This window comes from Gorilla gorilla, chromosome 6 (assembly GCF_029281585.2).
Source record: "Gorilla gorilla gorilla isolate KB3781 chromosome 6, NHGRI_mGorGor1-v2.1_pri, whole genome shotgun sequence".
Taxonomy (NCBI): domain Eukaryota; kingdom Metazoa; phylum Chordata; class Mammalia; order Primates; family Hominidae; genus Gorilla; species Gorilla gorilla.
The window spans coordinates 74,836,520-74,860,621 of NC_073230.2; the positions used below are offsets into that span (position 1 = coordinate 74,836,520).

At 42.3% G+C, this 24,102-nt stretch overlaps 1 protein-coding gene across 4 annotated transcripts in view; it reads left to right on the plus strand.

Annotated features, from left to right (window-relative positions):
• The first annotated feature begins 2,338 nt into the window (after positions 1–2,338).
• LOC129523663 (integrator complex subunit 4-like protein 2) overlaps positions 2,339–24,102 on the plus strand; it is a 73,676-nt gene continuing 51,912 nt past the window's right edge. For 3 of the 4 annotated variants that reach the window (XM_063708574.1, XM_063708572.1, XM_063708573.1), the window contains exons 1-3: positions 2,343–2,874; positions 11,517–11,605; positions 14,273–14,393. In XM_063708574.1, the coding sequence (XP_063564644.1) occupies positions 14,343–14,393 (51 nt within the window). In that variant the 5' untranslated portion in view covers positions 2,343–2,874; positions 11,517–11,605; positions 14,273–14,342. Of the gene's footprint in view, positions 2,875–11,516; positions 11,606–14,272; positions 14,394–24,102 lie in introns of all 4 variants that reach the window. The other variant, XM_055346949.2, reaches the window with a different exon arrangement.

The following is a 24,102-nucleotide window of genomic DNA, read 5'->3' on the forward strand; positions in this document are numbered from 1 at the left end:
CTGAGTTCTCCGACCACTTCTGGTCCAGCCTGGAGATCACCTTCAACCTGCGAGATGTGAGTTGGCTGCCCTGAGCTGGACCCCATCCTCCTGCTTCCAGCTGTGTGGCTGCCCCTTTGCTGTGTGACATTGAATGTGATGCTTCTCTGTCTCAGTTTCCCTGTCTGTCAAATGGCATCATAGAGCAGGCTACAAAAGTCCCAAACTCAGTCTTTGCCTGGAGCAGACTCACACTGGGGGCAGGGAAGGGTTTCCCCAGGGCTGGGGCGCCCAGCCCTACTTTTTCTGTGTTAAGGAGGGAGCTTGGGGCCTGACCCTGGTGGGGCAGGAGAGCACCGAAAGGGCCCTGATACTCATTTTGGTTCCAGACCAACATGATCCCGGGCTCCCCCGGCAGTACGGAGTTAGAGGGTGGCTTCAGCCACCTTCCGCAAGCTGTCCTTCCGCAGGCGCCACGGACAAGGGTGAGGAGGGGGAGGTGGGGGAGGGGAGGAAGGGGGAGGGCGGGGACAAGGTGAGGCTGGGAGCCGGAAGGCGGGGTGGGCCGTGTCTGCTTTACCCGGGCCTCAGACCTTCCCATCCCTTCCTCCAGTGTGCCCACTCCACACCCCAGCTGTCCAGATGCTGCCCATCTTTCAGGGCCCCTGCAGCTGTCACCTCCTCCAGGAAGCCCTCTTCCACCCTCCAGGGCAAGCCTAGGCTTTTTGGACTTCACAGGGCCGGGGTCTCTGTGAGCACTGCCTTGAATTGATGAGGAGGAAAGAACACAGGACAAAGGAGGGCCAGGGAGCCAACGATGGGGCTGAGGCCCCGCAGTCCCAGAGATCCGCCAACCCCTGAAGCACCAATGCCAGTGCTTGGGCAGTCATGGGGTCCTGGGAGTTCTTGGTCGGCTTCACAGTGGGTGCAAGATAGCAGAAGAAGCGACGGGGGACAAACCAGGGCGTCCTGCCCAGTCCTCTCTCAGGCTCGCTCCTGTCCCCTCCTCCACCCTCGCCCCCTCCTCTCCGCTCTCCTCCCCTCTCTGAGGCCCATTCTCTGTTTCCCACAGACACGGAGCAGCCAGGGGAGGTGTCGGCCTTGGGGCCGGGCCGGGCGGGGGCAAGGCCGAGTAGCTGGGGCCGGCCGGGGGGGCCGTGGGGGGAGAGCCCGTCCAGTGGCCCCTCCAGCCCTGAGAGCAGTGAGGATGAGGGCCCAGGCCGCAGCTCCAGCCCCCTCCGCCAGGTGCCCTTCTCCAGCCCCAGGCCCCCCGGAGAGCCGCCGGGTGGGGAGCCCCTGATGGAGGACTGCGAGAAGAGAAGCGACACTTGCAACCCCCTGTCAGATATCCCAGGCGACGGGCGAGGGAGGAGTGGGCGGGGCAGCGGTGGGGCGTCTACCCCGCTCACCCAGGTCTGCTCTCTGGCTGCAGGCGCCTTCTCGGGAGTGTCCAACATTTTCAGCTTCTGGGGGGACAGTCGGGGCCCCGGGCTTTTTGCCCGCCGTGGCTTTTTGCCCGCCGTGGCTTTTTGCCCGCCGTGGCTTTTTGCCCGCCGTGGCTTTTTCCCCCCGCTGCCGCGGCTTTTTACCCGCCGCGGCTTTTTGCCGCCGCGACTTTTTGTCCCCGCCGCGGATGATTTTTGCTGCCGCGGCGTTTTGCCCCCGCCGCCGCGGCTTTTTCCTCCCCGCCGCCGCCGCCGCGGCTTTTTGCTCCCCGCCGCCGCCGCCGCGGCTTTTTGCTCCCCGCCGCCGCCGCCGCGGCTTTTTGCTCCCCGCCGCCGCCGCCGCGGCTTTTTGCTCCCCGCCGCCGCCGCCGCGGCTTTTTGCTCCCCGCCGCCGCCGCCGCGGCTTTTTGCTCCCCGCCGCCGCCGCCGCGGCTTTTTGCTCCCCGCCGCCGCCGCCGCGGCTTTTTGCTCCCCGCCGCCGCCGCCGCGGCTTTTTGCTCCCCGCCGCCGCCGCCGCGGCTTTTTGCTCCCCGCCGCCGCCGCCGCGGCTTTTTGCTCCCCGCCGCCGCCGCCGCGGCTTTTTGCTCCCCGCCGCCGCCGCCGCGGCTTTTTGCTCCCCGCCGCCGCCGCCGCGGCTTTTTGCTCCCCGCCGCCGCCGCCGCGGCTTTTTGCTCCCCGCCGCCGCCGCCGCGGCTTTTTGCTCCCCGCCGCCGCCGCCGCGGCTTTTTGCTCCCCGCCGCCGCCGCCGCGGCTTTTTGCTCCCCGCCGCCGCCGCCGCGGCTTTTTGCTCCCCGCCGCCGCCGCCGCGGCTTTTTGCTCCCCGCCGCCGCCGCCGCGGCTTTTTGCTCCCCGCCGCCGCCGCCGCGGCTTTTTGTGGTTTTTTTGCCCTAGCTCCCACTGCTTTTTGTCCCCCCCCCCCGCAGCGGCTTTTAGCCCCCGACGCCGCGGCTTTTTGCCCCGACGCGGCGCATTTTTGCCGCCGCGGCTTTTTGCCCCCGCCGCCTAAGCTTTTTGCCCGCGCCGCCGCGGCTTTTTGCCCCCGTCGCCACGGCTTTTTGCCGCCGCGGCTCTGAGGGCGGGAGCGGCAGACTCCGCTGCCAGCTCTACTGGCGTCCTGGCAAGGGCAGCGCCGAGGGGCGCTCCCGGTCCAGCTCTCCCGGCTCGAGGGTTCCTTGACTAGGCGCCCGAGCCCCGGGCTCCCTGCCTCAGCCGCTGTGGCCTGCATAGAGCGGCGCTGCGCGCGGAGGCGATGGGAGAGAAGAAGGAGGTTGGTGGCGGGGGTGATGCAGCGGCCGCTGAGGGTGGCGCAGGGGCCGCGGCCAGCCCGGCGCTGCAGCAGTGCAGGCAGCTCCAGAAGCTCATCAGCATCTCCATTGGCAGCCTGCGCGGGCTGCGCACCAAGTGCGCTGTATCCAACGACGTCACCGAGCAGGAGACACGGACCCTGGAGGTAAGTGGTTTGGGGACCCGAGCTGGGCTCGAGGAGCGGCCCGGACACCTCCCTCGGGGCCCCAGTTCACTCCTGGCCGAGTTGCATCCTTGAGCCTGCGTCGCGCCCTTGGAGGCTTCCCCTCCCCCCTGCACTTGCTGATGCGGCAGCTGAAGGACCCGGGACCAGCCCTCACCTTGGGCAGGATTTGTGGGGCGGGTGCTTGGTAGGAACTGGGATGGAGGCTCTAGGGTCCTGGGGGGCGGGGGGGGGGGTTGGGGGGGTTGGCTGCGCGCGGACATCCCCTTACCCCCCGAATTTCCATCTGGTCCAGCCCTCTCATCTTGTAGCTGAGGAAACCGAAGGCCTGAGGGAGAACTGACTTGCCAGGAACCCCTGTTAAGGAGAATTAACAAAGTGTGGTTATTAAAGGAGAACTGAGTTGGGAGTCAGACCTGGAGTCCCACACCCGTGGTTAAGACATTATACCACCTTGAGTCTGGCCTGTTGACAGGGTGAGCCACTCCTCGTCTGATTGTGGGGTCTTGACCTCAAGGGGTTTTGTGCAGGAAGAAGCAAATGGGTTTGCTTTCCTAGCTCTGTCCAGTACCTTAGGGACCCTGAGGACTGAAGAGATTCTTGGAGAGCCACCTGGTGTATGTCATGGGTGGGCCTTTCTTGAAGGTCAGTCTGCCCAGTGGGCTGGCTCAGCCCGAATGAACTGTCTTGAATCTTTGGAGTTGTCTGTGTACTTTTAAGGGCTTCTCATCCTTGCACCAAAAGATCCCCTGGAAATTAGGTGGGAAAACCTTACCTTTTGTGGGGCTTTGTGTTTGTCTTAAAAGTTCATGCACATGGCCAGGTGTGGTGGCTCACACCTGTTATCCTGTCCTGGATCCCTTGAGTCAAGGAGTTTGAGACCAACCTGGACAATACAGTGAGACCCCGTCTCTACAAAAGATAAAATATTAGCCAGGGGTGGCTGTGCGCATCTGTAGTCCCAGCTAGTACTGCGGCTGAGGCGGGAGGAGCACTTGAGCCTGCACTGAGCTGTGATCTCACCAGTGTACTCCAGCCTGGGCCACAGAGCAAGACCTTGACTCAAAAAATAATAATAATAATAAATAACAAGAAAAATTCTTGAAGATTTTGCATTCTGTCCCACTATCCATTGGTTTTCATGTCAAGATAATGTGAGAAATTCTTTACAGTTGCTTCCAGAAGGAATAGCCTTTTGATCAAGTGCACAGGTGTCCAGTCTTTTGGCTTCTCAGGCCCACATTGGAAGAAGAATGCTCCTCGGCCACACGTAAAATACACTAATGCTAACAACAGCTGATGAGCTTAAAAAAAAAAAAAAAGGTTTGTGCATAATTTTCATGATACCCACTACCACAGATAGGCGGAAAAGTTGTAGTCACAGGGTTGGACACGGCTGATCTAGTGTCTTGTCATCCGTTTTGGCTTTCTCCCTGATTCCAGAATGCAGGTAGAGATGTAGAGACGTGCTCTCAAGACAGCTGTTGAGATAAAAAAAATTCGTTGTCATTTATTCCCAAGGACAGCTGTTTGTCATTTGCATTGAAAAAGTCTCCATTCAAACTTCTGTCACATATAAAATCTATTTCTATAAGTCTGTATTTTTCTGTTGTCTTGGCCTTTGTGGGCAGTAGTGTGTTTTAACTGAGCAAACTGTCCTTCCAAATAATGAAGCCGAAGTCAGCCTACCTGCTTGCCATTTTTCTTCCCCTTCCATTTTTCTAACCTCAGGATAATTGTAAGAATGAATTAAGATTTGTGTTTAAGGCCGGGCACAGTGTCTCAGGCCTGTAATCCCAGCACTTCGGGAGGCGGAGACGGATGTATCACTTGAGCTCAGGAGTCCAAGACCAGCCTGGGCAACATACTGAGACTCCGTCTTGTATAATTAAATTAAAATTTAAAAAAAGAAGAGAAAAAGACCTGTGCTTAAAATTTTAAAAAGGGGGGAAAGTGTAATGCAAAATGTGGACTATGCCAGCTATGATTGGGAAAAATAATTTTTCATACAGCATTATCTGTAGACTTGTATTAGCGGCATACTGGTCATAAGCGTTTTGCTGTCCTCAAATATGAGGTAAGCTACTTTAAAGTGTGGTGGGGCTTTCTTCCGCGTGGCTCCTGGAGGTGTTGAGTCCTAATTTAGCCAATTAATTTGGGTTTAGTTTTGATATGGATAAGGGAGACCAGCTTCATTCATGGTGCACACACAGTTTTGCCAATAAGGAAAAAAAAAAGCCACCAGAATGTTCCTACTCATTAGATGCTATCTGGAGAGCTCCTACCCCACCCGCACCAAGGCCCGGGCCCTTAAAAAGACTCAGTGCAGCCTTTCTGTATCTCATACTGTATTCTGCAAGATGCTCCTGTGAAAGAAAGTTGTGCTGCACCAGCCATCTCCCTCCTGAAGATCCCTGCAGATGAGGATTTGTGTTTTAAAGGTTCTGAGAAGTCCTGCAACAACAGTTCTCAAACTTATTTGTCCAGGGGATCTTTTCTTCCACTGAACGCCGTTGGGGAGACACGGCCTTAAGCCTTGAGCAGAGAAAGAGACAAGAAACTGTTGGCTCACTTATAACCAAGTGTTGTGTTTATGTTTTAGGTTTTTATGAAACTGAGGTGCTGTTTGAGGTTCTAAATCAAACTGGGTGGTTGAAGAGAGGCTGGTATCCCTGTAGACTTAGCCAGCCATGAGAGGTTGCCTTTTGTTGAAGGAGGTGTTTTACAAAGGGAAATAGGGTGTCTCCTGGGTATCACGTTAGCACTTAAATACATGTATCATTGAAATGAAATGAAATGATGAAATGATGAAATGAAGTGATCAAATGAAGAACTGAAATGATGAAATGATGAAATGAAATGAGATGAAATGAAATGATGAAATGATGAAATGGAGTGATGAAATAATGAAATGATGAAACGAAATGGTGAAATGAAATGAGGAAATGAAATGATGAAATGAACTGAAGTGAAATAATGAAGTGAAAAGATGAAATGATGAAATGAAGAAATGATATGAAATGATGAAATGAAGTAATGAAATGAAGTGAAATGATGAAATAATGAAATGATGGATTGATGAAATGAAATGATGAAATGACGAGATGAAAAGGTGAAATGAAACGAAATGATTAAATGAAATGACGAGATGAAAAGATGAAATGATGAGATGATGAGTTGAAATGAAATGATGAGATGAAATGATGAGATGAAGTGAAATGATGAAATGATGAAATGGAATGATGAAATGGTGAAATGAAACGAAATGAAATGAAATGATATGAAATGATGGAATCAAATGAAATGAAGTGAAATGATGAAATAAAATGATGAAATGATGAAATAAGGAAATGAAATGATGAATTGATGAAATGATGAAATGAATGATGAGATGAAAAGATGAAATGAAATAATGTAATGAGATGAAAAGATGAAATGAAATGAGATGAAATGAAATCATGAGATGAAATGAGATGATAAGATGAAGTGAAATGATGAAATGAAATGATGAGATGAAATGATGAAACAAAATAATGAAATGAAAGGATGAAATGATGAGAGAAAATGAAATGAAATGATGAAAGGATGAAATGGAATGATGAAATGAAATGGTGAAATGAAATGAGGAAATGAAATGAAGTGAAATGATGAAATGAAATGATGAAATGATTAAATGAAATGAAAAGATCAAATGATGAAATGATATGAAATGAAATGAAGTGAAATGATTAAATAATGAAATGATGAAATGATGAATTGATGAAATGATCAAATGAAATGACGAGATGAAAAGATGAAATGAAATGATGAAATGATGACATGAAAAGATGAAATGAAATCATGAGATGAAATTATGAAATGATGAGATGAAGTGAAATGATGAAATGATGAAATGAGGAAATGCAATGATGAGATGAAGTGATGAAATAATGAAATGAAAGGATGAAATGATTAGATTAAATGATGAAAGGATGAAATGAAATGATGAAATGAGGAAATGAAATGATGAAATGAAATGATAAGTGAAATGATGAAATGATGAAATGGAAACATGAAATGATGAAATGATGAAGTCAAATGATGAAATAAATGAAATGATGAATTGATGAAATAATGAAATGAGATGAAAAGATGAAATGAAATGAGATGAAAAGAAATGATGAGATGAAATGATGAGATGAAGTGAAATGATGAAATGAAATGTTGAGATGAAATGAAATGATGAAATGAAAGAATGAAATGAAATGATGAGATGAAATGAAATGATGAGATGAAATGATGAGATGATGAGGTGAAGTGAAATGATGAAATGATGAGATGAAATGATGAAATAATGAAATGAAAGGATGAAATCGAGAGGAAATGAAATGATGAAATGGAATGAGGAAATGAAATGATGAAGTGAAATGATGAAATGAAATGAAATGATGAAATGAAATGATAAAATGATGAAATGAAATGAAAAGATCAAATGATGAAGAAATGATATGAAATGATGAAATAAAGTGAAATGATTAAATAATGAAATGAAATGATGAATTGATGAAATGATCAAATGAAATGATGAGATGAAAAGATGAAATGATGAAATGATGACATGAAAAGATGAGATGAAATCATGAGATGAAATTATGAAATGATGAGATGAAGTGAAATGATGAAATGAGGAAATGCAATGATGAGATGAAATGATGAAATGAAATAATGAAATGAAAGGCTGAAATGATTAGATGAAAGGATGAAATGAAATGATAAGTGAAATGATGAAATGGAAAGATGAAATGATATGATATGAAATGATGAAATGAAGTCAAATGATGAAATGATGAAATAAATGAAATGAAATGATGAATTGATGAAATAATGAAATGAGATGAAAAGATGAAATGAGATGAAAAGATGAAATGATGAGATGAAATGAAATCATGAGATGAAATCATGAGATGAAATGATGAGATGAAGTGAAATGATGAAATGAAATGTTGAGATGAAATGATGAAATGAAATGATGAAATGAAAGAATGAAATGAAATGATGAGATGAAATGATGAAAAGAAATGATGCAACGAAATGATGAAAGGATGAAATGAAATGAGGAAATGAAATGAAATGATGAAATAGATGAACCAAAAATACTTATTCATTTTTTTTCTTGGCATCCTTCTAAGAGTATTTTAGTGAGGTTAATTTCTAAAACTAAATTGCTATTCAATGGCTTTACAGTTGGCCTTTGCACCACAGGGGTTTGAACTGTGCAGGTCCACTTAGCAAAACCAACAATTCTACATCCTTCTCCACACCCTGCCCATGAAAAGGATGAGGGTGAAGACCTGTTTGATCATCTACTTCCATTTAATAACTAGTAAATATATTTTCCTTATGATTTTCTTTTTCTTTTCTCTGGCATGTTTGTTAAGAATACAGTATATAAGACATATAACATATTAAATATGTGTTAATTGACTGCTTGTGTTATTTGTAAGGCTTACAGTAGGCTATTAGTAGTTAAGTTTTGGGGGAGTCAAAGTTATAGTGGACTTTCTACTGTGCAGGGGGGCCAGCACCCCAACCTCCGTGTTGCTTAAGGGTCAACTGTACATGTTATTTCCTTTCCTGTAAGAGAAAAATGATGAGAAGGTCTTTTCTCCAATAAGTGTATTCAAAAGGTAGCAGACTTGAAATGTGTTGGTGCCACCATTTTGCGTATCACTTTGAAAACTTATTATTAAAAATCGTACTAAAGCCTTACTTTTCCAACCTTAGAAAAAATGTTACAAAGAAAAGGAGTGAAACCATGGTAGTTTGCCCTGAAATTTGAAATTATCTTTTAAAAATATATTTTTACATTAATTGCTTCCAAAATAGAGATCAGTTGCATACAAATGGCAGGTCACCCTAATCCACCCTATGACTGCATTTAGATTCATGAGGAATTGTGCCATCTAGAAAGGACAGAAGAGGAATAGAGTGCTCTGCGTCTTGAAATATAAACATGCACATAGCCACATGCTTTGATTCTGTTATCACTGTGTACTTACTGCTAGGAAGAGGGCATGTTTGTGGATTTTTATGCTAATTATTATGCAAGTTGTTAATGATTTAGGCTTTCAGAACCATATAAAGATTTTTTCCTTTTTTACCTTTCAGATATAAACTATCTTGCATTGTTCTTCTGATCATATGAGGGATAAATTTGCCTAAATATTCTTCAGACCATAATAGTATGTCCATATAAATGCCAGTAGCAAGAATAGAATCAACCACAACTGCCTTTGTAATTATTAAAAGCATGTGTGCCTATAAGTAATTGGCATTTTATATAATCAAGAATCTTTGATATAATCTCTCAACTATTTGAAACATGGCTCACATATATTAATTTTATATGCAAATATATATATAATATCATTGTATATGAAACTAAATTTTGGACTTTAGAACAGCTACTTAGAATCTTGACTTAAATGTCCACAGTAATATTTCACTTAAAAAAATTTAGCACACTGTCACTATGATGAAAAAAATTACTATAAAATTATTTAAAAAATTTTTCCACCCTGACATTTAGAACATTCTCACATTTGTGGTTAAAACCTATTGTGATTGTTCCTAGAATTTAGATAAAAAATGTTCCAGAAAGTTTGAAGAGAAGCACTTTAGTCAATTTTTATTTGTTCAAGCATGAAGAAATGGCATTTCATTGACATTTTAAAAACTATTCAGATTCCCTCTTTGAATTCAAGTGTTTCAAAGATATCTTAATTTTAAATACCAAAATAGGAATAGAATATGAAGGGCTGGTTATGAGTAATATGAGACACTTTTATGAGAGGATGAGATTACAATAACAATACCTCCTCTCATAGAATAGCCAGCAAGTCTCCACTAAATAACAGTGCCTTGATTTTATAGATGTTTAATCATGGATATTGAGTTCATGTGAACCATTGGTAGACACAGGAGTTTATTAAAGAATCATATAATATCTTTCAAGTATTTAGAATAGTGTTGAAATTAAGCCTGCATCCCCACGATTTTCAGAGGTGCTGATGCCTAAGAAACTCAACCCCTTGCATGCCAAAATTGGCTTAAATCCCACCCATTACCCAAGCTACACTTCAAGCATCAAGGCTCAAAAATGTAATTTTAAACATGCAAGAGTTTGAGGAATTCACTACTCACACTTTCTTGAACAGTCTATCCAAGTGCATCAAGCAAAATGTAAGTAAAGAAATTTTGACCAAAGGATTGATAGTAATGTTGAATACGTTTAATAGTAGATCTAAGATTAAAAGGTGAGAGTGAGGGTGAGAAGAGTGTATGAATGCTTTGTGTTCTGACAAAGAGAATGTAGCACCCATGTCCTACCTGCTCGGTTGCATTGCCAGTGCCCACGGTAGGCTATTTTATCCCAGTTTTAGGTTTTTTTGTTTTGTTTTGTTTTTTTCTTTTCAGGAGAGTTAGTCCAAGACCAATAACTCCATAAGTGGTAGAATTGGAAGACTTCAATAGTGCTTAACATTTTGTACATAGCTTTATAACAGTTTTTTTTCTTTTTTTCTGAGAGATTCTTTTCAATATACCCAATCATGGTTGAACTCAAAGTCATTGCTTATTTAAAATCTACAACTGCTGACGTTTTGTATCCTTCACATTCCAGGTAATTGGTTTTTTTGTGCATTTTCTGTATTTTTCTCCGTCAGTCTGCCTAGATATTTGTTAGATTTAATATTTTAATATTTTTCTGAAAAATTGACCTTTTGCAGTTTTAAACATATACTCAGTTGTTTTAATTCTGCTTTTTCATGTACTATTTCCTCTTTTTTTTTGTTTTTTTTTTGTTTTTTTGATACTATGTGGGAAGCCAAATAATTTAAAGGAAACTTGGATAGTAAGGACTCAGAGGAAGGGAAGTTAGTTGGCTGATTCAGATGTTTGGTGGCATAAGACTCTGTTAGTAATCTAGGCAAGCAGTAATGACAGCATCAAGGGAGTGAGGATGGACTGATAGTGTAGAATTTAAGATATAAGGTAGAATTTGCTTCCTTAATGAGTTCAGGTTTGCGTGTGTTGAGTACAAAAGTTTGATGGGACATCCGTGAAGAGAATTCCAGCCATAAGTAGTTATAAAGGTCTGGAGATCAGGAGAAATCAGAGCTAAGGGTAGGTATTCGGAGCCATCAGTATTTAGGGAGTATGGGGCTACCCAGAAAGAGTGAGTGGATTGAAACAGAGGCCAATGATTTCAGACCAAGGTAAACAGAAGTGTGCGCTTTGATTTTTACAGTGGGAGGAAAAACCCATAATTGGTGTTTGAGCCTGTGAGAACAGTACTGTGGGCTCCCAGCATGCTTTGCTGGGTTTGATCTGTTCTAGATGTTTTTATGCCGTCAGTCTGTGATTCTCCTTCCAGACGCAGGGTAGAGTGCATAGTCAGAATATAGCCAGAGCAGCTGACAGAGGTCAGGATTCATTTTTAAGCAAAGATTCAAGAAGTTAAAACCACACACAAGTGTTTTACTGGGCATCCTTATCCAACTACCCTATGTCTTCACTTTGAAAATAGTTTAAACATTGCCTGAGAGGACACAGAACTAATAGACTTTTGGAATTCTTCTTTGCAGGCCTGTAAATTACTCTGTGATGACTATGAACAAGTGCGCAGTGCTGCAGTCTAGCTTATCTGGGTTGTCAGTCAGCTGTATCCTGAAAGGTCAGTGCGGGTGTAAGCTGGCTTTTGTTGATTGTGAAGCCGTTTTCCTCTCCTCTCACCATGCAAAAAGCCCACTTCTAGAAAAGAAATGTTGGTTAGATTTTTGGAAGGCAATGGGGAGTAAGGGAAAAGCACAGGCCCTGAAAATCAGATTGCCTGGTCCTCATTTTTCTTCTCTGATAGGAACTTTCTGTACACCTTCGGAAAGATACTTCACTTCTTTTGTCCTAATCTTCTCATCCATAAGTGAAGAAATTAGAATATCTTTCTTAAATGGTTTTCAGTACTTTACAAAAAAATCTTTAAAATTGTTTGGGACCCATTTTAGTTTGGCTTGCGCCAAATGCCAGACAAAGATACCAGATGAGTTTGAGAATAATGATCTCTTATGTAGTTTTCCTGGTTAAAAATATTTTCACAGCAATTAAATTAACCACAGTGATTCTTTGAGGAGGTAGGCAATATTATTTATTATATTTTGTAAGATAGAATATTATATTTATAAATATTTATTTATCTTTTATTTATAAATATTTATAGAATATTTTATTTTTCCTTGTATAGGAAAAAGAGGTGTTTTTTCCTCTTCATTAAACTGCCAAAATTTGAAAACCAGAATGGATTAATAAATCTGTAGGAGTAGGCTCCATTTGTAGTAGACTCCATTTTAGGACTTAGACACATACAAAGAAAAGCGCTAACTGGAAATTGTCTCTTCTTTTAGGACTGGATTGATAAGTAAGTTTTATATTGATTTATTCTGAGATTTAATGTATTTATAGAAGTTCAGTCTGGACACGGTGGTGCCTGTAATCCCAGCACTTTTGGAGGCCGAGGTGGGCGGATCACCTCGGGTCAGGAGTTCAAGACCAGCCTGGCCAACATGGTGAAACCTCATCTCTACTGAAAATACAAAAATTAGCCGGGCATGGTGGCACACGCCTGTAATCCCAGCTACTAGGGAGGCTAAGGCAGGAGACTCGCTTGAACCTGGGAAGTGGAGATTGCAGTGAGCTGAGATCGCACCACTGCACTCCAGCCTGGGTCACAGAGCAAGACACTTTCTCTCAAAAAAAAAAAAAAAGAAGAATTTCAGTTACAGAAGATAATAAACTTAAGGATATGAAATATTCGGTGGAGGCTAGTTTTTGATAATTTCATAAATCTTTGAACCTTTGGTGGGTTACGTACTTTTTTTTTTAAGGCAGGGTCTTGCTCTGTGGCCCAGGCTGCAGTGCAGTGATGTGATCTCGGCTTACTGCAACCTCCAACTCCTGGGTTGAAGCAATTCTCATGCCTGAGCCTCCCAAATAGCTCGAATTACAGTTGTGCACCACCACACCCAGCTCATTTTTTGTACTTTTAGTAGAGATGAGGTTTTGCCATGTTGGGTAGGCTAGTCTTGAACCCTTGGCTTCAGGTAATCTGCCCACCTCAGTATCTCAGTGTGCTGGGATTACACGCCTGGCTGAACCTTTGGTGGGTTACACACTTTTATTCAATACATTGAAAATTTGCACCTGGTTGCAGTGGCTCAGCCCTGTAATCCTAGCACTTTGGGAGGCTGAGGCGGGCGGATTGCTTGATCTCAGGAGTTTGAGATCAGCCTGGGCAACATGGTGAACCGTCTCTACTAAAAATATAAAAAATTAGCTGGGTGTGGTGGCATGCTTTTGTAGTCCCAGCTACTCAGAAGAGTGAACTGGGAGGATCACCTGAGCCCAGGAAGTTGACACTGCGGTCAGCAGTGCTCATGCCACTGCACTCCAGCCTGGGTGACAGAAGTGAGACCCTGTCTCAAAAAAAAAGCATAATTTGCAATGCAACTGAAAGAGTTGGTTTGTACTCCTAGAGTGATTTGTTTATTTCAAACTGTATTTAATCCTTCTAGGATTTGAACTATTCAATTATCATTTTTGTGTGTCAGTCTTCATTGACTGTTCTCAGTTTATTGAGCCTGCAGCCTTACTTACTTATGTATTTATTTGTTGTTGATTATTATTATTATTATTATTATTATTTGAGATGGAGTCTCGCTCTGTTGCCCAGGCTGGAGTGTAGTGGCACTATCTCAGATCACTGCAACCTCCACCTTCCAGGTTCAAGCGATTCTCCTGCCTCAGCCTCCTGAGTAGCTGGGATTGCAGACATGTGTCACCGTGCCCGGCTAATTTTTATATTTTCAGTAGAAAGGAGGTTTCACCATATTGGCCAGGCTGGTCTCGAACTCTTGACCTCAAGTTATCCACCTGCCTCAGCCTCCCAAAGTGCTGGGATTACAGGCGTGAGCCATTGCACCCAGACTGTATTTATTTTTTGAGACAGGGTCTTGCTCTGTCATCCAGGCTGGAGTGCCGGGGTGTGATCTCAGCTCACTGCAACCTTCACCTCCAGAGCTAAAGTTATGTTCCCACTTCAGCCTCCCAAGTAGCTGGGACTATCAGCGCATGCCACCATGCCTAGCTAATTTTTGTATTTTTTTTTGTAGAGATGAGGTTTTGCCATATTGCTCAGGTTGGTCTTGAACTCTTGGGCTCAAGCAATCTACCTGCCTGGGCCTCCCAAAGTGTTGGGATTATAGATGTGAGCCACTGTGCATGGCCTGAATCTGCAGACTTAGATTCATGTTTTGTTCTAAGTGATTTCATTTCTTTTCTTTTAATTTAGCATTGTCCCAATTCCTTCTTCTAATGAAGAAATACGCTTAGTTGATGATGCGTTTGGAAAAATTTGTCACATGGTCAGTGATGGCTCTTGGGTGGTTCGTGTTCAGGCAGCAAAACTGTTGGTAAGTTATACTTTTTATGTATGTATGAATGCATGTATATATTTATTTATTTTCTTTTCTGTAGAAATGAGGCCTGTGTGGCCCAGGTTGGTCTCAAACTCTTGGCCTCAAGCAGTCCTCCTGCCTCAGCCTCCCAAAAGACTGGGATTATAGGCTGGGTGCGGTGACTCACACCTGTAATTCCAGCACTTTGGGAGGCGAAGGTGGGTGGATCATGAGGTCAGGAGATTGAGACCATCCTGGCCAACATGGTGAAACCCCGTCTCTACTAAAAATACAAAAATTAGCTGGGGCGTGATGGTGCACACCTGTAATCCCAGCTACGTGGGAGGCTGAGGCAGGAGAATCGCTTGAACCCGGAGGTGGAAGTTGCAGCGAGCCAAGATCACGCTGCTGGACTCCGGCCTGGTGACAAGGAGGAGACTCTCATCTTAAAAAAAAAAAAAAAAAAAAAAAGGCTGGGATTATAGATGTGAGCCACTACACCCAGCCAATAATCCTTTTTTTAAATGAACACATTGCTTGTTAAGTTTTTACAAACATTTTGAGAAACTACAGATGGCGCAGTGTGACCTGAATTTAAAACCCCAGAATTTCTTTTTCTTTTTCTTTTCTTGAGACAGGGTCTTCCTCTGTTGCTCAGGCAGGAGTGCAATGGTGCAGTCACGGCTCACTGCAGCCTTGACCTGCCAAGCTCAAGCGATCCTTCCACCTCAGCCTCCTGAGTAGCTGGGACTACAGGCATGTGCCACCCTGCCTAGCTAATTTGTATTTTTTGTAGAGATGGGGTCTTGCTTTGTGCCCAGGCTGGTCTTGAATTCCTAGGCTCAAGTGATCCTTCTGCCTTGGCCTCCCAAATTGTTGGGATTACAGGTTTAAGCCACTACTCCCAGCCCCAGAATTTCTTAATATAGAAAGAAATAGTTCACTCTCCTGTTCACTTTTAGAACTGGAAAGAATCTTAAAACATAATTCTATTAACCCTACTAGGAATTAAGATAGCCGGAGCCCAGAGAAAAAGGAAAAAAATTAAAAATAGTTTTTCCCATTTATTAAGCACTTGTTATGTCCTAGTTCAGGAGGCTCAAACCCCCAGGCTGTGGACCAGTCCTGGTCCATAGCTTGTTAGGAACCAGGCCACACAACAGGAGGTGAGTGGTAGATGAGCAAGTATTACTGCCTGAGTGCTGCCTGCTGTCAGATCAGCAGCTGCATTAGATTATCATAGGAGTGTGAACCCTATTGTGAACTGAGCATGTGCGGGATCTAGGTTTCATGCTCCTTGTGAGAGTCTAATTCCTGATGATCTGAGGTGGAACAGTTTCATCCTAAAACCACCCTGCTTCACCACCCTCTCTGGTTTCTTCCATGAAACTGAACCCAGATGCCAAAAAGGTGGGGGACCACTATCTTAGATAATTTGAAGGAGGCCCCTTACATATATTTTCTCATTTTCTCTTTACAGTAATCCTGCAAGATAGATGCCATTATCCAGTTGGGGCATGGTGGCTCATGCCCATAATCCTAGCACTTTAGGAGGCCGAGGTGGGTGGGTCACTTGAGCCCAGGAGTTCAAGACCAGCCTGGGCAACACAGCAAGATCCCATCTCTATTTTTCAAAAAATAAAATTTTAAAAAATTTAAAAAAAATTTTTTTAAATGCTGTTATCATTTTCTAGATGAGAAAACTGAGGCTCTGAGGAGTTAAGTAAGTTATCCAGCTTATACAGACAGAAAATTGTAGAGTGAGGTCAGATCCTGATCTTGCATCTTTTAGCCTGGTACTTTTCTGTTTTCTTTTTGAGGACTCAGCACATTTATTGAAAATTTTTAACTTTTGTGGCTCACGCCTGTAATCCCAGCACTTTGGGAGGCCAAGGTGGGCGGATCACGAGGTCAAGAGATTGAGACCATGCTGGCCGACATGGTGTGAAACCGCGTCTCTACTAAAAATACAAAAATTAGCTGGGCGTGGTGGTGCACGCCTCTAGTCCTAGCTACCTGGGAAGCTGAGACAGGAGAATCGCTTGAACCCGGGAGGCAGAGGTTACCCGGGAGGCAGAGGTTACCTGGGAGGCAGAGGCGCAGTGGCTCACACCTATAATCCCAGCACTTTGGGAGGCCGAAGCGGGCAAATCACTTGAGGTCAGGAGTTCGAGACCAGCCTGGCCAACATGGTGAAACCCCATCTCTACTAAAAATACAAAAACTAGCCTGGTGTGATGACACACACCTGTAGTCCCAGCTATTCTGGAGGCTGAGGTGGGAGAATCACTTGAACCTGGGAGGCAGGGGTTGCAGTGAGCTGAGATTGTGCCATTGCACTCCAGCCTGTGCAAAAGAGCGAGACCCTGTCTCAAAAAAAAAAAAAACATTGTTTAACTTTTAAGGGATAAAATTGTTTTGTAATAGAGTGTTGGCCTAATAGCCTTATTTTATATCTGTGTTACCTTGTATATGTCACTTGATATTAGTCTCAGTTTCCTCATCTGTTAAGTGGGGTTCTAATATCTCTCATATTTACCTGATAGTGTTGTCATGATGCTCAAATGAGATACAGTCTATGAAAATGTTTATAAACTAAAAAGTACTATACTATGTAGGGTGGATGGGGGCATAGTGTATAACTATATGTGTGTGTAAGTATCTATAAAAATTTGTATACGTGTCACAGCAGGAAAAGCTGTGATTCTTTTTGGACACTTCCCCTTTGAGTGCCCCCAGCCCTGCCACTCTTGGTGAGACTGTTGGCTGAATGCTTTGTTTCTGACTGTACTGGACACTGATCCAGTGATAGCTTTAGTCCTGTGACCAGTATTTATGGGAGTACTTGCTGAAACCCGTGTGAAGCATTTTCATGAGATATAGTAATGGATGATTGGAGTATTTCCACTCTTGTGCATATTAGAGTTAAACAAGCCAGCTGTTACTGATTTTATTTCTGAATTCATATTTTAAAACTTTCTTTTGGGTTATGAATGTTTTAAAATTCAGAACAGTCTAATCATTCATCACATCCTTTCATTTGGCATTTACAGAGGATCTACAACGAACTCTAGGTGGGAGTGGGGAAGAGAAAGATGTTTTAGAGGAGTAAATTAATGATATATCTTTACCTGAATAGGCAGTTTTAAAAAGTAATCCTTAAAGTAAGAATCATTCAAAATTTTCAGTTTTGTACTCTATAGGATCTGAAATTTATTTGCATAAAGTTGTATGTATAACATATGGTACATTGAAAGGATTTCTACTTGAATGACTCTAACTTGAGTCACATGCCTTGTGTTATAATTTCATGTTAAATCCGAACAGCTTCAAATTATATAAGTAATTATGTTTGTATTCAGAAATAATAATCATTCTTACCTTGCTGATAATAATAATTACTACTATGTATAGAGTTCCTGGCCTACTAAGTGAGGCATTTTTAGTCATACATACACACATAAATACACACATATTCACACATAAATATTAACCCACTTCTTTATATACAAGCACACATGCCTAACTCATTTGCATACTTTTGCAAGTAACTTTTAATCTTTTTAAACTCTCTGAGGTAAATGTATTACTTATAAATAACAAAATTAAAATTTAGGAATGTGGTATAATTTTTCTGAGACCACACAGATAGTAAATGATAGATGAGGACTTCAAACTTCATAATCTAAAGCCCATGTATAATCCTTTCCTGGTGAGTATCCAGTTACACATTGGGATTGGCCAGTTAAGGCCCTGCTGGTTTATTAGTATCTCTGTGCAAGCTAAGAGGTAAAGCTGCCCTACTCCAGCTCTCCAGTAGATAAACCTGTGATCAAGTGATTTGTGTATAATCTTTCATTAAAAATTAATTTTTAAAAATTGACACATTGGTTGAACTAGTTTACAATCCCACCAACAGTGTAAAAGTGTTCCTATTTCGCCACATCCTCTCCAGTACCTGTTGCTTCCTGACTTTTTAATGATCGCCATTCTAACTGGTGTGAGATGGTATCTCATTATGGTTTTGATTTGCATTTCTTTGATGGCCAGTGATGATGAGCATTTTTTCCTGTGTCTTTTGGCTGCATAAATGTCTTCTTTTGAGAAGTGTCTGTTCATATCCTTTGCCCACTTTTTCATGGGGCTGTTTGTTTTTTTCTTGTAAATTTGTTTGAGTTCATTGTAGATTCTGGATATTAGCCCTTTGTCAGATGAGTAGATTGCAAAAATTTTCTCCCATTCTGTAGGTTGCCTGTTCACTCTGATGGTAGTTTCTTTTGCTGTGCAGAAGCTCTTTAGTTTAATTAGATCCCATTTGTCAATTTTGGCTTTTGTTGCCATTGCTTTTGGTGTTTTAGACATGAAGTCCTTGCCCATGCCTGGGTCCTGAATGGTATTGCCCAGGTTTTCTTCCAGGGTTTTTATGGTTTTAGTTCTACCATGTAAGTCTTTCATCCATCTTGAATTAATTTTTGTCTGAGGTGTAAGGAAGGGATCCAGTTTCAGCTTTCTACATGTGGCTAGCCAGTTTTCCCGTCACCATTTATTAAATAGGGAATCCTTTCCCCATTTCTTGTTTTTGTCAGTTTTGTCAAAGATCAGATGGTTGTAGATATGCGGCATTATTTCTGAGGGCTCTGTTCTGTTCCATTGATCTATATCTGTGTTTTGGTACCTGTGGCGATTCCTCAGGGATCTTGAACTAGAAATACCATTTGACCCAGCAATCCCATTACTGGGTATATACCCAAAGGATTATAAATCACACTGCTATAAAGACACAAGCACACGTATGTTTATTGTGGCACTATTCACAATAGCAAAGACTTGGAACCAAGCCAAATGTCCAACAATGACAGACTGGATTAAGAAAATGTGGCACATATACACCATAGAATACTATGCAGCCATAAAAAAGGATGAGTTCATTTCCTTTGTAGGGACATGGATGAAGCTGGAAACCATCATTCTTAGCAAACTGTCGCAAGGACAAAAAACCAAAAACCGCATATTCTCACTCATAGGTGGGAATTGAACAATGAGAACACATGGACACAGGAAGGGGAACACCACACACCAGCGCCTGTTGTGGGGTGGGGGGAGGGGGGAGGTATAGCACTAGGCGATATACCTAATGTTAAATGACGAGTTGATGGGTGCAGCACACCAACATGGCATATGTATACATATGTAACTAACCTGCACATTGTGCACATGTACCCTAAAACTTAAAGTATAATAAAACAAACAAACAAACAAAAATTGACACATTGTATATATGGGGCACAAGTTGATGTTTTGATACACATCTATGTTGAATATTAATCCAGTCAGGATAGTTAGTATAGTTATCACATCATACATTTATCATTTCTTTGTCATGAACTTTCAACAGCCTCTCTTACAGCTATAATATTGTATATTTTGTAATATACAATATTTTACTGTTAATCAGTCACCTTTATGTGCAGTTGAACACCAGAATTTATTTCTCTTAATTGTGACTTTGTATCTGTTGTCCAGTTTCTTCCCATTCTCTCCTACTCCCTCCCCTCCTCAGTGTCTGCTAACCACTGTTATACTCTCTGCCTCTATGATATCAATTTTTTTTGAATACTTTAAGTTCTGGGATACATGTGCAGAACGTGCAGGTTTGTGACATAGGTATACATGTGCCATGGTAGTTTGCTGCACCCGTCTACCTATCATCTACATTAGGTATTTCTCCTAATGCTGTCCCTCCCCGAGCCCCCCACCCTCTGACAGTCCCTGGTGTGTGATGTTTCCCTCCTTGTGTCCATGTGTTCACATTGTTCAACTCTCACTTATAAGTGAGAACATGTGGTATTTGGTTTTCTGTTCTTGTGTTAGTTTGCTGAGAATGATGGTTTCCAGCTTCATCCATGTCCCTGCACAGAACATGAACTCATCCTTTTTTATGGCTGCATGGTATTCCATGGTGTATATGCACCACATTTTCTTTGTCCAGTCTATCATTGATGGGCCTTTGGGTTGGTTCCAAGTCTTTGCTGTTGTGAACAGTGCTGCAATAAACATACGTGTGCATGTGTTTTTATAGTAGAATGATTTATAATCCTTTGGGTATATACCCAGTAACGGGATTGCTGGGTCAAATGGTATTTCTGGTTCTAGATCCTTGAGGAATCGCCATGCTGTCTTCCACAATGGCTGAACTAATTTACACTCCCACCAACAGTGTGAAAGTGTTCCTATTTCTCCACATCCTCTCCAGCACTTGTGGTTTTCTGTCTTTTTAATGATTGCCATTCTAACTGGTGTGAGATGGTATCTCATTGTGGTTTTGATTTGCATTTCTCTAATGACCAGTGATGATGAGCTTTCTTTCATATGTTTGTTGGTCGCATAAATGTCTTCTTTTAAGAAGTGTCTGTTCATATCCTTCACCCACTTTTTGATGGGGTTTTGTTTTTTTTTTTTTTTTTGTAAATTTGTTTAAGTTCTTTGTAGATTCTGGATATTAGCTCTTTGTCAGATGGATAGATTGCAAAAACTTTCTCCCATTCTGTTGGTTGCCTGTTCACTCTGATGATAGTTTCTTTTGCTGTGCAGAAGCTCTTTAGTTTAATTAGAACCTATTTCTCAATTTTGGCTTCGTTGACATTGCTTTTGGTGTTTTAGTCATGAAGTCCTTGCCCATGCCTATGTCCTGAATGGCATTGCCTAGGTTTTCTTCTAGGGTTTTTATGGTTTTAGGTCTTATGTTTAAGTCTTAGATCATGCAGTATTTGTCTTTCCATGTCTGGCTTATTTCACTTTACATGATGTCCTCCAGGTTAATCGATGTGGCAAATTACAAGATTTTATTCTTTTTTATTTTCTTTAAGTCAGGGTCTTGCTCTGTTGCCTAGGCTGGAGTGTGGTTCTACGATTGCACAGTCATAGCTCACAGCAACCTCAAACTCCTGGGGACTCCAGCCTGGACAACAGCGAAACTGTCCCTAAAAAAAATTAAAAACCAGATTGTTCTTCTTTTTTGATGTAGCCATTTATTGCTGTATACTTATCTCTTAGAACTGTTTTTGTTGCATACCATAGGTTTTGGTATATGTTTTAATTCTTGCTTGTGAAGTGTGTTTCTTCTAGGCAATGTATACTTAGATTTTGTGTTTTAATCTATTCAACCAATGTATACCTTTTATTTTTTTGTTTCTTTGAGACAGGGTGTCTGTCTCTCTGTTGCCCAGGCTGTAGTGTACCTTTTAATTGAAGAACTTAATCCACTTATATTCAAGATTTTTTTCTACTTCTTCTTCTTTTTTTTTTTTTTTTTTTTTTGTTTCTTTGAGACAGGGTCTCACTCCGTCACCTAGGCTGGAATGCACTGGTGTGATCTCAACTCACTGCAACCTTCACCTCCTGGGTTCAAGTGATTCTCATGCCCCAACCTCCCCAGTACCGGGATTACAGGCATGTGCCACCATGCCCAACTAATTTTTTTGCATTTTTATTAGAGACGGGTTTTGCCATGTTGGCCATGCTGGTCTCAAACTCCTGGCCTCAAGTGATTCGCCTGCCTTGGCCTCCCAAGGTGCTGGGATTACAGGCATGAGCCACCGTGTCCAGCTATATTCAAGATTGTTATTGATAGATAAGGTCTTATTCCTGCCATTTTGTTAATTACTTTTTGGTGGTTTTGGAGATCCTTTGTTCTTGTCTTCCTTTCTTGTTGTTCACCTCTGATTTAGTGGTTTTCTGTGGGATCAAGCTTTGTTTTCATTCTCTTTCTTGTTTGTGTATCTGCTGTAACTTTTTTCTACATAGACTATAGAGTCTTCAGTTAGGCTGGTGTGGTGGCTCTTGCCTATTATCCCAGCACTTTGGGAGGCTGAGGCAGGCACATCGCTTGAGCTCATGAGTTTGAGGCCAGCCTGGGCAAGATAGTGAGACCTCGTTTCTACTAAATAAAGAAAAAAGAAATCAGCCGGGCATGGTGGCACACACCTGTAGTCTCAGCTACCCAGGAGGCTGAGGTGGGAGGACCACTTGAGCCTGGAAGATTGAGGCTGCAGTGAGCCATGATCAGGCCACTATGCTCTAGCGTGGGCATCAGAGTAAGACTGTCTCAAAGGGGAAAAAAAAAGTCTTGTAGTTACAATAGAATGTTTTAAGCTGATAGCAATTCAACTTTGGTTACATAAAAGGACCCTAGGTGTTTTCCCTCCCCCCTTCAATTTATATTTTTGTTGCCTTAATTTTCTTCTTCATCTGTTATGTGTTCCTTAGCTACTACTTGTAGCTGTTGTAGTTTTTGACCATTTTAAATTTAACCTTCATACTAGCAGATTGAATATTTTATATGACATATTGTATCACTGGGGTTTGATCTGTTTGATTTATGAGTTTACCTTTACTGGTGAGTTTTATACTTTTGTGTGTTGTTATGATAGTGATTATTGTCCTTTTGTTTCTAGTTGTAGCATTCAATACCTTGAATATATTAATTCTATCCCATTCTCTCCTGGTCTACAAGGTTTCTACTGAGAAATCTATTGATAGTAATGGAGATTCTCTTGACAATTTTCTCTTGCAGCTTTGAAAGTCTTACTCTTTGACTTTCGATAGTTTGATTATAATGCACCTTGGAGAGGATCTTTTTGGGTTGAATGTAATTGCGAACCTTTGAACTTCCTGAATCTGGATGTCCGTATTTCTCCCACTACTTGGCAAGTTTTCAGCTATCATTTCATCAAATAGGTTTTCTGCGCCTTTCTCTATCTCTTCTCCATCAGGCAATCTTCAATGCAAGTATTTGTTTGCCTATTGATGTCCCATATGTTCCAAGGCTTTCTTTTTTATTCTTATTTGGTTTTTTTTCCCCCTCTTAATGGGTTATTTCAAAAGACCTGTCTTCAAGGTCAGAAATTCTTTCTTCTGCTTGATCCTAGTCTATTGTTGAAGCTCTCAATTGTATACTCTTTTTATTTTTTTCATTGAATTTTTCAGTTCCAAGATTTCTGTTTGGTTCTTTTTTATGATATTGATTTCTGTTGAATTTCTCATTCAGATCATGAGTTGTTTTCCTGATTTCATTTAATTGTTTGTCTGTATTCTCTTGTATCTTACTGAGTTTCCTTTAGATCACTATTTTGAATTCCTTTTCAGGCATTTTGTAAGTGTCCTTTTCTTTGGGGTCTGTCATTGGAGACTTTTTTCCTTTTTTTTTTTTTTTTTTTGAGACAGGGTCTTGCTCTGTCACCCAGGCTGAAGTGCAGTGGCATGATCTCAGCTCACTGCAACCTTCTCCTCCTGGGTTTAAGTGATCCTCCCACCTCAGCCTGCTGAGTAGCTAGGACTACAGGCGCATGCCACCACACCCGACTAATTTTTTTATATTTTGTAGAGACGGGTTTTGCCATGTTGCCCAGGATGGTCTTGAACTCCTGAGCTCATGCTATCTGGCTGTCTTGGCCTCCCAAAGTGCTGGGATTACAGATGTGAGCCACTGCCCCCAACCAGGAGACTTCACCGTATTCCTTTGAGGGTGTCATGTTTCTTTGATTTTCATTTATCATGTGCAAGATACTGGATGTTGATATCTGTGCATTTAGTAGTGTAGTTGCTCTTTTCAATTTTATTGAGTAGCTAGTATATAGTAACAGTCTTTTTCTGTAGATGGTTTTAGGGTATTAGCTGGGTATGGTGTGTTGCCTTTGGTTCTGGGTGGACTCAATGGGTGGTGTAA